Here is a 15,529-nt window from a genome sequence, read left to right on the forward strand (position 1 = left end):
CAACTGTGTAGTTTATCAGCATTGCAATTCCTAGTAAGTCAAAAATGATTATGTAGCTTCAGTAACAAAGTCGTCAGGAAGGCCCGAAGTAGTAATACACTCACTGCACCTAGATGTTTACAGCATCCAGTCAGATGCCTCCGAGATTGACATGATATAGCTATCTACACTGTCTGTAGAAAATTCTCTAGCACAGAATCAGCAACAAAAGGTAGGCTCTAACGGAGGAAAAAATAAATCAAGCCAGAGCAATCTGGATTACATGTTATATGAATGAATTATACACTAACTGAATCAAACTCAGGACATATTTTTCTGATCCACACTTGTATTTGCCCTCTTGATAGTTGAATGTTGGAATATCTATTCACATTATTTATTAAAGATTCTTTTTCTTTAAATAATCTATTTTTATTTTATGTGTATTGGTGATTTGACTGCATGTATGTCTGTGTGAGGGTGTCAGATCGCCTAGAACTGTAGTTACAGGCAGTCATGAGCTACCAAGTGGATGCTGGGAATTGAACCCAGGTCCTCTAGAAGAGGAGTCAGTGCTCTTATCCGCTGAGCCATTTCTCCAACTCCCTATTAAGGTTTCTTAATGACATAAATAAAATGGTGCCTTAAGATTTTGCAGAGCTCATGTTCCTTTAAGAACAAATAGATCTCAAATTAGAGAAGGACATGAAAACAACAAATGCATGTCAGAGTTCACAATAAAACTGCTTATTTGTAAACACTTAAGTAGCAATTTCCTCATTTGTGGCTTTTGCTGGAAGGGAGGAACTTCAAAACATAACAGCTTTCCTTATAATAGATTTCAATCATCATTCTTGATACTATCAAGCTAAAAGAATTGTTTTAAAATAAAAATTCAACTGAATTTATCTGTCAGTTATTGAACAAATATTTTTAAGGTTAAAAATAAGAAGTAACATTTATAATTGTGAGACTCAAAATGGTCACACGCACTGTATGTTCAATACACACAACCTGTTAATCTTAATTGAACACAACTCATTAAATATTCTAATCACACTATTTCCAGAATTAAACCTCCACTGAAAGGCCTAATTTGGTGCAACACATTGACCAAAATATTTTAATTAAAAATATTCTGAGTTAGTTGCAGGCCTAATTACAGGACTAGAAATAGGACCTATATTGTCAGGCAGGTCAGGAGAGCTCAGTAGTAGGTTTTTCTCAAGTAAATTGACCGATCTAGGAATAATAGCCCAGCTGCTAAACTGCCAGTCTTGACATGTAAATCAATTTAAATGCAACAACCGCAGTAGCTACTTTGATAGTTATTAAATTGATACCTTGGAGATATGCTAAAAATATAAAGCACAGGGTTTATTATAGAAAATTTCTGCTTTTTTTAAAGTAAAAAACCCCCACTGATTATTAATATAAAATATAATTTATTAGCTAATCTTTAAAAACTTGACTTTTAAATCTACTTTAATTATTAATACTACTATATCTGAGTATCCAAGTAGTAAAAGGTTATTTACAAAAGTCAAATTACAATATGGTTTTGTGGTGGCAGGGCTAGGCAAAATTGTATATTAAGTTTTTTTTTTTTTCAGAGAATTTCTTAAACATTAACTTCAAGGTATAACATTATGACTTCCTAGAAAATGTATTTCTGTCTTCAGAATTTTATGTTTAAATCTATCTTTTACAAACTGGCTAATTTAGACCCAGGTAAAAAAGATCCCAGCACTCAAGTGAGGTCCAGTGAACATTAGGTCTCACATTTATTCTAAATTTTATTCTACATCAAATTTCTTGAGGAAAAATAAAAGTGAATGAACAAACATTAGTTTCAGAAATGTCCACTGAAATAACTTCTAAAACGTATGTTTATCAATAAAAATTATTTGAGGATATGGAGTTGACTCCTTATTAGCATTTATACAAATACTAAACCTATATTGGATCTAAACACTACAGGAAGAAAATACTATTACACTAAAAACTAAGACTCTTCTATCAAATATTTCATCACTACCACTGGGAAAAGCTATTATTTTTATATCAACATATGAACTGTATTTAGTATACAACCAAATACAAACGAATGAGCCGCGTGAAATGCATATATTTACTTTACTGTGCTTGCACTCTGAAGAACAGTGTTCAGGGATTAAGCATACAGTCAATGCTCTATTGATTTTCCCACAATGAACATTATGGCTCACAAAACTGGCCGTTTGAAGGGGAGATAGCTTCCATTATAGGTCACTTTTTAAAACATATGTTGTTAAAAGATAAATTACTACCTTTCTGATGGGACACTGAAAAGACAAATATACTTCTTAAAATATCCACAGATACTCACAAGTTATTTAACAAAAACAAAAAATGTGTCTATCTCTTTACTATGTGTTTCTGTATTTAAATACATACACTTAAATGCTCGGTAGCTGAGATGGATACACACTATCCTTAAGCCTGCATTAAAGCCGGATTAAGAATGTATGAATGTTTATATGATACAAGTTAGTCAGAAGCAAAATCTCTATCATAAAAAATCACTAACACACCCAAATAAAAACTGACATGGAATTATAAAGGCATCTTCTTGGAATTTAAAGCACTAATTGATCAGTTCCACAAATCCGACATGAGGCCTAATGCACATTTGCTTCATTTCATTTTCTTAGATACACATGATAAACATAAAATAACAGTGGCTCAGACATTAGTGAGTTCCACACTAGAATTGAAATTCATCACACACCTGCCTGCTAGAAATACTGGAGAACCAACTTAAAATAATCTTAAACTACCAGCAGAGAACATTTACATTAGAGTAGCAATTAGCAATAGAAACAGTAAAATAGAAACAAAGTAAAAATGAAAATCTTAACAAGTAAAACATGAATAAATTATTCTAGCATGTGTTAAAATTACTATGCTACAGAATTTGTTAAAATGTTTCTATTCTGCAGAATTTAAAATTTTAGTTTAAAAATAACATAGTTTTCATTTAGGTCAGACTTTAAACCTTCTAGTAAAAATCATTAATAAAGAGGTTATATAAGCAAGAAACAACACTAAATTAGCTGATCTCTGTGTGTGTGGCAAATCTACCATAATACATAGCATTTTATATAATGTATATGTGCCTTACAACTTCATTCAAAGAAAGTCCTAAGTTAGATTTCTTATTCTCAGATTTGAACAGATCTCTAATGAACTTTAAAGTAATTTGTAATTTATAAAAGTTTTTATAAATTAAAGTTAACATCACATCTTAAAAAGTATTTGTTTTTTTGTTTTGTTTTAAAATAGATATCTTTTCACACAATTAAGATACACATATAACTATGATCTCCCAAAAGTTATAATGCCTTCCGTCAAATAGCATATTACATTATCAATTTAAAAAGTATTTGTATGAGACATGATTTTCTTTGGTAAACTAAAAAATGTCTAAGGCTTTAAAAATGTAGTAATATAACAGACAAAGGAAAATTTAAGTTACAGAATTGAATTAATAGAAATACTAGTTTGTCAGGTGTGTGGGCACACAGCTTTAATCCCAGTACTTGGTAGGCAGAGAGTTTAAGGCCAGTCTGAGCTACATAAAAAGACTCTGTCTCAAAACCCCCTCTTCCCCCAAAAAGGACCTCCCCACCAAAAAAAAGAAAAAGAGGAAAAATACTTGTTAAAATTTATAATAGTTTTAAAGCACAACTACACAGGCTAATATTATCTAAGTATAATCTAATACACAGGTAGTAAGTAGTTTTCAAATCGTTATGTAAAATCTTAGGAACCTTGTATAGAAATTCGTTTTGGATCACAGGCTGCTAATCCTTCAAATGAGTACAATTGCTATGGAATTTAGGTAAGAATTCTGTGCTAGGATTCCTTTCATTCACCAGGAAAATCTGTTATTTTCAAGTTATAATCTATGCCTTTGAGGAGTGGGGCAGTTAAAGTTTCCAAATGTTCTAGGAATTTGTTCTATCTAAGAAATGAAACTTAGGTCTATAAAAAGAATTTTATGCTAATGTTTACAGCATCTTCTATGCAAAGTGTTAAAAGCCAGAGGTCCATCAAATGATGAATGGATAAACAAAAATATCCTCACAATGGAATAGTATTTAGTAATAACAATAAAGCATTAGGATGTAGTGTAGTATGAATAAACTTAAAAACATGTAATGCTAAATGAAAGGAATCAGATGCAAAGGTCTAGACACTGCGTGATTCTGTCACTATGAAATGAACAGAACAAACTGATAAACACACTGAACAGATCTCTGATTACCTAGGAATGGAACTCAGAGCAGGAATTGCCTATAAATGGGCTTGGGATACATTCTTTTTGAGGATGAAAATGTTTAAAGACTGGGTTGTGGGGAGAATATACTGAGGTCCATACAGTTATTACACGTCTCTGGATTACACACTTACAGTGGCGGTTTTCATAAGATGCAATTTACATCTAATTTATACCATTACAAAACAAAATAAAACATATCATTTTCTGAAGAAAATAAGCTATTCCATTTGTTAACGTATTTACTGCATTGTTATTCCCTTTCTCACAAAAATATAAGCAATTTATCTAATTTCAATAAAAAATATAATTACATCTCTGGAGAAAAACACAGAAAACACTTCCAAGATAACTTACCAAACTACATGCCTAGGTTATAAACTTAAAGCACTTGCTCAAATAATATTTATAAAGAATGGTATGGGAAAAATTTATTTATCGAGGGCAGTATGAGATGGTGTTAGAAGATATAGCTGACTACTCTTTCCCTTTTAAGGAACTAAGAATCTTAAACTGAAAATATCTGCAGACATGTCTTTCTCCTGTGTCTAAATATTCACAGGTCATCTGGCCTCAGGCACAAGCTTTAGAAAAGTTATTCTCAACTTGATTAGTTAAGTCTTTTGCCTCAAGGAAAACCAGTTACAAAAGAGTTCCTTGTGCCTCAAGGGGTATAAATACTACAGATGTTTGTGTAAGTGTCAGGTCAGGTTTTTGTTTTTTTTTTCTTTTTTCCTCTGCTAACACGAAAGTAAATGCAGAGGGAACTATTCCTAAAGAGATTATGTCAGAGGAGTCTATATTAACACAGAAACAATGAATAGGTAAGAAGTGATTTGCTGTGAAAAGACAGAAATGATTTTTTTAGTTAGAAGAAGTTATCACAAAATTTACTGACTTCTAAGATAACAACCAGCAAAAAAGATAAAATTTGATGGCAAAGATGTTGGAAGAATAAAGCAAGCTATCTTTACAACACATTCTTGATGTGTGAGACAAAACTAGCTGTTCCCTAAAAGGAATCTACTAGAATAAATGTACAGAGCTTCTTTCAACAAGATAGATAACCTAAACTAGAGGAAATGCCTGGACCAATTTCAGTCCTTGTTAAAAAGCAAAGAGCTTCAAGATAGTATTTGAATCCCGTATTACAACCTGACCAACTAGGATATTCAAAATTCAAATTAAACAGAACCAGGAAAGGCAGCTAATATTTTAGTACACAGAATTATTCCAGACAATATATTTGAAGAAAAACTCCGAATCTCTCACTGTGTAGTTCTGAGTTTGTCTATAAGATTGGCTACCCACAACAAACCAGATATTTAGGCTTGCTTAAATCTCAAATGTGCATTTATTTAAGACAACACAGTCAAATTTCCAATGTTGTCCACTATTGTCTCATAAAATCAACCTGTTGAACTCCAACCTGCATTATTGCTGCTTGTTCTTTAAAGACTAACAAATTCAAAATGAAACATACAAACACAAACAAACAAAAGTTTATTTTGCCTGCAATGATTTTGTGTGTATATGAGAAACTTTTGTTTTAATTAACCATATGTGTCTCAAAAGATAATTTAAAGTGTTTCTTTCTATGATTTTAAAATCTCCAAAGACTTTGCAACAGGATAGACATTCCACACATTCTACGGCACAGGAAAGACCTCTGTAAGTCACAGGCACTATAAACCACCTTGCGAGTACATTTATTACTGGTCTTCTGAAAAGGGCAGAGACATGTCTGAGTGAGGGACTGCCTCTTGTCTAAGGTTACCAGATACAATCACTGTAGTAGACATAGGAAAGAAGTCTAAACAAACAAGAAAAAAGGGGCAATTATCTTTTACTTCTGTCTTCTAACAGTTTATCACCTGGATTATCTGGAGGTGAAGAAACATCAGGAAAGTACACATAAGGAATTACTAAAATGATAACCTCAAACACTTAAGAAGGGGGGTCTGGGAATACTGGGTCCACCAAATACATGGGGCTATTTATCATATACTGTCAAGAGTGGGTATTTGGTTAAAATCAAAAACTGGCTGTTTCCCAGGGCATAACCCATGGTAAAAGTCTTTTCTACTGAAGCCATACTTGCTAAATTTATAACTCATGATCCTAATCTGTAAGTACTAAATCACTCTAGGGAATATGTTCAAAAGAAATGAGTTCTGCTCTACAAAAGCATGCAAAACAATGCATTTCTTGGAAGAAACAAACAAACAAACAAACAAACAAACAAAGTCTAACTTAAACAGGACTTAATTCTTTCCTTTTAAAGGCATGAAACTTTGCCCATTCAAATTCAAAAGCACAAATGCACTCACCTCTGCCTTCTTTCATCATCCTTTAAAACTTCATAAATGGCCACCAACTAAAATAAAAGCATTACTTTAAAATAAAAATACTTATAACTGTAAGGAATCACATAGGAGGATGAAAGCTCTATAAAGCACATGCAGAAAACCCCATGTGCCCATCTATGCAATAAATAGTAAAATTCCAACTATAAGTAACATTTTGTGTTTTTTGGAAGCATATTAGATGTTTAAAGACTGTTTGATATCAAATAAATTTTTGTGAAAGGTGTAAAAGTAATAGTAAATCTTAAAATATTTTAAGAATAATAGCATAATTTAGACAAGAAAATTATGAGAGCATGACTTTCCAAAAACTAAGAAACTCTAAATGACACATGTTGGTAAAACAGTATTCCATTTAAAAAAAATCTAAATGTTAATATATTTAAGCTACTTCATGTTCAAACGAAAATATTCTACATGTAAGTTAATATTTCTAACATAAGCATATTAGTTAATACAACTGTCACTATATATTTATATATAAATAAAACTGCATTTCACTTACTTGTCTAAATTGAGTTTCTGCATTTTCATCTTTATTCTTGTCTGGATGTAAGGTTAGTGAAAGCTTACGATATGCTTTTCTGATGTCTGCAGATGAAGCATCCTGGGTTGGGAGGGGGAGGGGAAAATACAAAGCAAACTTTGTCAAAAAGAGAAATTCCCAGAACCTTGTTAAGATCTGAGAAGACAGCCAACCAAGTGCAGGACCCCAGGCAATGTAATTTGAGCAATCAGCCTAACAACCAGGCTATGCAGCCAGTCTAACCCACATGACTGAACAATTATTCAATCTAATTTGGCTCTCCTCTTAACTTTTCATTACCATACAGTCATTCAAAGAGGTCCGTATTTGGCAAAACTTTTCCAACACTTTCCTCCCTAAAATTAGTCAATAAATCTTTTCCAGTAATTAAGATATAAGAAAAGACAAATTAAAAATTAATATATCTGTGTGCCATCAAAGAACTTTATTATTTACTAGAGAATCTTAAAACCAGTTTCTGAGGCACAAGCTTGTATGTACAGTTTCTTTATTGTTATTTAGATTGAAGGTATCACCCAGGAACAACTTATGGAATCCCAATTTTACATGTCAAAAATGTTGATTTGAAGGGAGGTAAATTTGCATTTATTTAAAAACAGATGTAATTACAAACAGTTATGTACTTTAAAGAACATTTCCACCATCCCAGTCTCCCCAGTCGGGTTTGTAAAAACACAACAACAACAAAAAAAAAACACCACCAACAAAAACCTTTCCTGTTACACATGCTCTACTAATACAGTGTAAAATACACACAAGGTCCCTCCCAGTGGCCAGTGCTTCCGATTAGGTAGACGTTACTATAATAGTAATCTTGTCTGTGTGGATACAATAAGGAAAATCATTTACGTGGCTAGAATAAATACATACCAAAGTTCAAAACTTCATTTTCACTGTATTTAAAAAGAGATTCCCGAGGCAAGTGACAGGAAAGTAGCTTATTAAATTTGTTTGATAGCCATTTGTCCAATTAAGTACTAAACTATTTTACTAAATGGCTTCAACCAACACAAAAATCTATATACCAGGGGCCAAATGGTTGTTAAAGATTTGGAGAAAAGAGACACCCCTTCTCCCCCTACAATTAGCCTGTCAAAGCAGTTCTTTATTTTCCAAAGGGTAGCAGTGGGGCATGTCTTCTTGCTTCAGGCTAGCATGGCCCTAGGTCAGAATACTTCTCTGACTTAAGACACGCCCATGCGCTATAAAGCTAACAGTAAAACCTGTAGATAATAGTTTGTATTATTTCATTTTAAATTTGTTTAAGGAAAGGCTGTACTTCCTACAACAGATGGCAGGTAAAACTTGAAGGAAAGAGGTGGGGCTATTTAATGGAAATGTTTGGTGAATCCTTTTGTCATGCAAAGGGTCATGTGTCAAATGAATAAACACTCTAATTAGAAATTTAAAAATCACATATATCATATAACATATATGACTTAAAAATAAAAGTGACTACTGGTCATCCAAGTTATGTCCTTGCTTCTAGTTTTATCTCCTCAAATTTCAGCCAGTGTGCACCCGAAATATAAGCACAGTCAGATACTTCTGTATCAACACCTCCTAGAGTTGTAATTACTTTCTGTTTTCCCAGTGTTTTAATTTTGTCTCCCAACCATGCTGTTGTAGCCTGCTGGTCACCCACATAATTACACTTGAGGGTGCAGTTCACCATCCTTGTGTTCTTTCTTACTTGGCCACAAAACCAGACCATCATCTCCTAAGGAGCTGGCCTCTAATAGTACACAAAAATACAAATTTTCCTCTAGAGAATTTGCCTAACAAGGGTATTTTACCAATAAGATCTACTGTAGGTAACATGCCTTTTCCTGTCTAAAAAGACATCCTCGGGGCATGTAAGTCATTTAAGCCATCTTAATTTTAGCCACATACAAACCTATTGTGTAAGTACAGTTATTAAGCCCATTTTGCAATCAAGGCAGTGAAAAGCTAAGTAACATAGTCAAGTTACTTAGCTTCAACGCAAAAATATTACTTTAGTGTCAAAGCTATGTTGGCTGATTTAAGATTTAAGCTTAAACTTGTAAAAGGAGGAAGCTTTGGGGAGGCAGTGAAAATAACCATTACCATCTTTTTGTTTGGTTGGTTTTTTGAGACAGGGTTTCTCTGTGTAGTCCTGGATGTCCTGGAACTCACTTTGTAGAACAGGCTGGCCTCAAACTCAGAAATCCGCCTGCCTCTGCCTCTGCCTCTCGAGTGCTGGGATTAAAGGCTCGTGCCACCAACCCCGGCTCCATTACCATCTTATTAATTTGATAAACACTGGCTCCATTACCATTTTATTAATTTGATAAACACTGGGAGCATATATCCACAAAATCATAAAGTACATCCCATGAAATTCTGCTTCTTCTTCCTCCTATGGCTGCTGGTGTTTGAGGTGAGACCTCATACATAGTGAGACTCACTATGTTGCCCAGGTTGTCTTCAAACTCCTGGGCTCAAGTGATCACCCTGCCTTGGTCTCCTGAATAGCTGGGAATACAGGTACATATCAACCCAGCATCAACCTAAACTCTAAGTTTTAAAGGTTAAGTGTCTGATGTGTGCTGGCTTCTCTTAACATACTATATCATACCTCTACTATAGACTGAATTCAGAACATTCCTCTATTAACTTCAGGAGAACAGACCATCTAAAATCTGGCTTACTGAGAAAACATTTTGATTAGTGATTAGTGAGTTGGCCTTTGTTGATATCAAGAGGTGTACTACATTAACTTGTCATTACTCTATTCTAAATGTGATCTAGTTCACTAGCAGGCAAATAGAATTATGTTAACACTTGGGTAACCTCTGTAATGAAGAGACATATTGCCACTCTTAACACTTTTTGATGAAATATATACTCATCAAAATGGAATACTGTGATCAAACCTCAGCAAAAAGGTAGGAGAGAACTCCAAGGGCTGCCCTGCCACAGAAACAGTGAAGAACCTGGCAAAACTGTCAAAATCAACTTTATCTGAACTCTAGAAACCAATCAAAGTTTCAGGCAGGCACTGAAGAAGGCATGAAGCTGACTCTCAGTAAAGGTTCTGAAGGCACCAATCTCCAATCCTGATGTGAGTTCCCAGTACAAGAAAAAGCACAGCTGACCTTGTTCTCAACAAATTATGGTTGTTCTGACTTGTCTGTCTACTCTGATATTTTTAAAGACTTTCCCTTTTAAAAAAAAAATCAAATTTAGAACTCTGAAAGTGTACAGACAACATTTGTCAAGCACATTTAAAGGTGGCCAGTGAAGTATTCTGTGGTTAAAAGCACATACAACGAAATCTGATCAACCTAAGTGGATCTGAAAGACCCACAACTGAGGACTCCCCCACGTTCTGATTCAGGGGAGGTGACACCCCAAATCACTCATGAGAAATGGTCTTGATGCAAATTGCAAGAGGACTTTTATTTCAAGAACACTCTTGGGCCCACAGTCATACACCATGCAGGGGTAGAGAACTATGGCTTAGCTGGGTACTGGGGTATTTAAAGGAAGAAACCACAACTCTAGGGGGTAGGGAGGGTGTTGTTGGAAAATACCAGTTAAGAGTCACTAGGAAGTGGAAAGTCAAGACAGTTTTCTATGAGCCTCTAACAATAGCACCTTTGCATATTGGGTTCCAGCAATGGTCAGGGTGGGTCAGGGTGACTTTCTTTGAATGAACACTCCTTGAACCCAGGAGGCAGGTGAGTGGAGGAATGTTGCTATCTGTTTTATGATTAGCATGCCTTGGAGCATTGAGTCACAAAGGTCACATTTTCAAGCCTGGGCCTAAAGGCCTAGAATTTTGTTTTTACACTTTCTCAGATCCCTGGAATCCACATGATAGAACTAACTCCTTTTTTTTTTTTTTAATTTTATTTATTTATTTATTTTTTGGTTTTTCGAGACAGGGTTTCCTCTGTATAGCCCTGGCTGTCCTGGAACTCACTCTGTAGATCAGGCTGGCTTTGAACTCAGAAATCCGCCTGCCTCTGCCTCTGCCTCCCAACTGCTAGGATTAAAGGTGTGCGCCACCACCGCCTGGCAAGAACTAACTCTGAAAGAAACTAAAACTAACTCTGAAAGAAACTAAAACTTGAGACTTGTGATTCATGTAACTTATGTCAAATAGCCCAAAGAGTTGTTTGTGAGCTTTGAAACCTGGGGCTGAGAACATAGCAGAACAGGCCAGGACATGCCCGGGCAGGCCCGTCATTAAGACATTCCTGAGGCTGCTTGGCCATAAAGATAAAGAGAATGACATGTCCGGACTGTCCCGGCGCCTCCCTATCTCCTGCCCTTCTGACCTAAGTTAAATGTTATCTGCATGTACAGTCTGCTGATGTTTAAATGGACCAATCATGTGAAACCGCGCCAATTCCTCGCCCAGCCCCAGACCCTTTTCTATAAAAACCCCTAGCTTTCAAGCCTCGTGGTCAAATCCACTGTCTCCTGCGTGAGATACGTTTTGACCCATAGCTCCGCCATTAAACTACCTCGTATATTTACATCAAGACGGTCTGTTCGTGATTTTTGGGTGCATGCCGAATCGGGAATAGTGGGTGTTTTCCCACTAGGTTCTTTCAACTCCTTTAAAATTTCCCCTGCAGCATCCATAGGGTGCTGCAATGTGACTATATGCTTGTGTGCATGCACACACACAAGAAACACATATAGCAAGGAACCAAAGGCTGGACAGCCTAGAGACCCAAGATAAAGCCAAACACACCTGACCAAAAAAACCCAAAAACGAAAAAACCCATATATATGAATGATCCCTAATCCATTATCATTATGATGGGAAAAATGACAGTGTGCAGGCATACATGGTGCTGGAGAAGGACCTGAGAGCTCTACATCTTGAACCACAGGCAACAGGAGACTGCTCCAGTAGGCCTAGCTTGAGCATATGAGACCTCAATGTCCACCTCCACAGTAACACACTTCTTCCAACAAGGCCCTACCTACTCCAACAAGACCACACCTCCTAATAGTGCCACTTTCTGTGGGCTAAGCATCTAAACACATTTTAGTCTACTGGGGCCATTCCTAACCAAATCACTACAGGCAACCACTTCAGGCATAATCCAGCAACTGATAGGACAACAGGATATGCAGATGCAGAGACCTACAGCCAAACAATAGGCAAAGCCAGGAGAATGACCACAGAGGAGGGCAAGGAAGGATTACAGGAGCCAGAAAAGTAAAGACACCTTGAAAACAAGGCCCACAGGATTAACTAAATGGGGCTCATAGGGGCTCATAGACTGAAGCAACAATCATGGACCCTGTGTGTGACTGAGCTAAGTCCTCTGAATATATGCTATGTTTTGTAACTTGGTGTTCTTGTGGGACTCCTAACAGTAGGAGTTGGAGTTGGGGGTAGTGAGTCTGACTCTTTTGTCTGCTCTTGGAACCTTTTTCCTCCTACTGGGTCACATGAGGATTTGCACCTAGTTTTATTGTAAATTGTTATGCTATGTTCCATTGATATCTCTGGGAAGCCTACTCTTTTTTTGAAGGGAAACAATGGGTGAAGAAGTGGATGGGGTGGTGCTGGGAGGGAGGGGAAACTGCAGTTGAGATGTAATGTATGACAGGAAAAAAAAGAAAGAAGGGAAGGAAGGAAGGGAGGGAGGGAGGGAGGGAGGGAGGGGAAGGGGAAGGGGAAGGGGAAGGGGAAGGGGAAGAGGAAGAGGAAAGGGAAAGGGAGAGGGAGAGGGAAAGGGAAAGGAAAAGAAAAGCCCTTTAAAGGGTAAGTAAATCAGTCAACAGGTAACATTTGGGAAGAAAGACTTCGGGAAAGTGTCTTTGAAATGTTCCCTCATATTCCTTGGAAACTAAAAGACTGTACATGTCTGGAGACGAGCACACACTCATAAAGACCAGAAAAGACACTGAAGTTCTCACAACCAGTCCATCTTCAAACTCTGTGTAAGCAGTGAGCACAGGCTAAGAAAGAGTTAACACTGGACATAGTACTACCAGTAGATCCAGCAATACCTCTCCTCGGCATATACCCAGATGTTCCAACTGGTAATAAGGACACATGCTTCACTATGTTCATAGAAGCCCTGTGGGGAGCCGCCCTCACATTCGCCGTTACAAGATGGCGCTGACATCCTGTGTTCTAAGTGGTAAACAAATAATCTGCACATGTGCCAAGGGTAGTTCTCCACCCCATGTGCTCTGCCTTCCCCGTGACGACAACTCGGCCGATGGGCTGCAGCCAATCAGGGAGTGACACGTCCTAGGCGGAGGATAATTCTCCTTGGAGGGGACGGGGTTTCGCCATTCTCTCTCTTGCGCTCTGGCTCCTAAAGATGTAAGCAATAGAGCTCTTGCTCTTGCACTCTTGCTCTCTTGCGCTCTGGCTCCTAAAGATGTAAGCAATAGAGCTCTTGCTCTCTTGCGCTCTGGCTCCTAAAGATGTAAGCAATAGAGCTCTTCCTCTTGCACTCTTGCTCTCTTGCGCTCTGGCTCCTAAAGATGTAAGCAATAGAGCTCTTGCTCTCTTGCTCTCTGGCTCCTGAAGATGTAAGCAATAAAGCTTTTGCCGCAGAAGATTCCGGTTTGTTGCGTTCTTCCTGGCCGGTAGCGAACACGTGTAAGAAAGCCCTATTTATAATAACCAGAAGCTGGAAAGAACCCAGATGTCCCTCAACAGAGGAATGGATAGAGAAAATGTGGTACATTTATACAATGGCGTACTACTCAGTTATTAAAAACAATGAAATTATGAAATTCTTGGGCAAATGGATGTATCTGGAGGATATCACCCTGAATGAGGTAACCCAATCACAAAAGTCACTTGATATGCACTCACTGATAAGTGGATATTAGCCCAGAAACCTAGAATACCCAAGATACAACTTCTTAAACACAAGAAAATCAAGAAGGAAGACCAAGGCATGGATACTTCATTCCTCCCGAGAATAGGGAATAAAATATCCATGGAAGGAGTTACAGAGACAAAGTTTGGAGGTAAGATGAAAGGATGGACCATCCAAAGCCTGTCCTACCCGGGGGTCCATCCCATAATCAGCCACCAAACGCAGACACTATTGCATATGCCAGCAAGATTTTGCTGAAAGGACCCTGATATAGCTGTCTCCTGTGAGGCTTTGCCAGTGTCTGGCAAATACATAAGTGGATGCTCACAGTCATCTATAGGATGGAACACAGGCCCCCCCATTGGAGGAGCTAGAGAAAGTACCCAAGAGCTGAAGGGGTCTGCAACCCTATAGGTGGAATAACAATATGAACTAATCAGTACCCCCAGAACTCGTGTCTCTAGCTGCATATGTAGCAGAAGATGGCCTAATTGGCCATTATTGGGAAATAGAGGCCCCTTGGTCTTGCAAACTTTATATGCCCCAGTACAGGGGAAAGCCAGGTCCAAGAAGTGGGAGTGGGTGGGTAGGGGAGCAGGGCAAGGGGGGAGGGGGTACAGGAGACTTTTGAGATAGCATTTGAAATGTAAATGAACAAAATATCCAATAAAAAAAGGAAAGAAAAAAAAAGGAAAAGAAAGAAAGTTATTAGTACCCAGCTCAGCACTGAAAGCATTCTCCAAAAGTTAACTGGGTGTGGTGGTTTGAATAAAAATAGCCCCTAGAGCCGGGCGTGGTGGAACAGGCCTTTATTCCCAGCCAGCACTCGGGAGGCAGAGGCAGGCGGATCTCTGAGTTTGAGGCCAGCCTACAGAGTGAGTTCCAGGACAGCCAGGGCTACACAGAGAAACTCTGTCTCCTAAAACCAAAACCAACCAAACAAACAAAAGAATGGCCCCTAGACACTCATATATTTGCATGCTGAATCCCCACTTGAATTTGTTTGAAGGATTAGGAGATCTGGCCCAGTTGGAGTAGTTGTGTCATTGTTGAAAGAGGTTTGTTGCTTGGGGTGAGCTTTGGGGTTTCAAAAGTCCACAGTCTTGGTCTGTCCCCATCACACAATACAACCCCTCTCTCTATGGATCATAATGTAATTCTCTTTCACAAGTTTCCTGCCATGATGATAATGGACTTAACTCTGAGTCTGTAAGTAAGCCCTAATTTAATGCTTCCTTAAGAGTTGCCTTGGTCATACATAGCATCGCTTCACAGAAAAATAGAAGTGACTAAGACACAGGCCAAGACTGTCTTGTCTGCAGCTCACTTCTCTCTGTCTCCTTTTCCTCCTCCCCTCTTCCATATGGCTTAGAAATCTCTCTCAAGTCATTAGCTAATAACTAATCTACATAGAGTCCAATGGCCACACACAGTCAAGAATGGACATTTTATAAACTTAGTTTAGAATTGTCACTAGACAAAT

General features: G+C 37.5%; 1 protein-coding gene across 4 annotated transcripts in view; it reads right to left on the reverse strand.

The window, feature by feature from the left end:
- Dnajc1 (DnaJ heat shock protein family (Hsp40) member C1) overlaps positions 1-15,529 on the reverse strand; it is a 188,466-nt gene that overhangs the window by 104,094 nt on the left and 68,843 nt on the right. For all 4 annotated transcript variants that reach the window (XR_865923.3, NM_001190817.1, NM_007869.3 and 1 more), the window contains exons 2-3: positions 7,172-7,273; positions 6,631-6,677 (exon numbers count right to left, since the gene is read on the reverse strand). Coding sequence is in view for 2 of the 4 variants with exons in the window: in NM_001190817.1 (NP_001177746.1) it covers positions 6,631-6,677; positions 7,172-7,273 (149 nt within the window). In the remaining 2 variants the exon portion in view is untranslated. The remainder of the gene's footprint in view (positions 1-6,630; positions 6,678-7,171; positions 7,274-15,529) is intronic.

This window comes from Mus musculus, chromosome 2 (genome assembly GCF_000001635.26).
Source record: "Mus musculus strain C57BL/6J chromosome 2, GRCm38.p6 C57BL/6J".
NCBI classification, from domain to species: domain Eukaryota; kingdom Metazoa; phylum Chordata; class Mammalia; order Rodentia; family Muridae; genus Mus; species Mus musculus.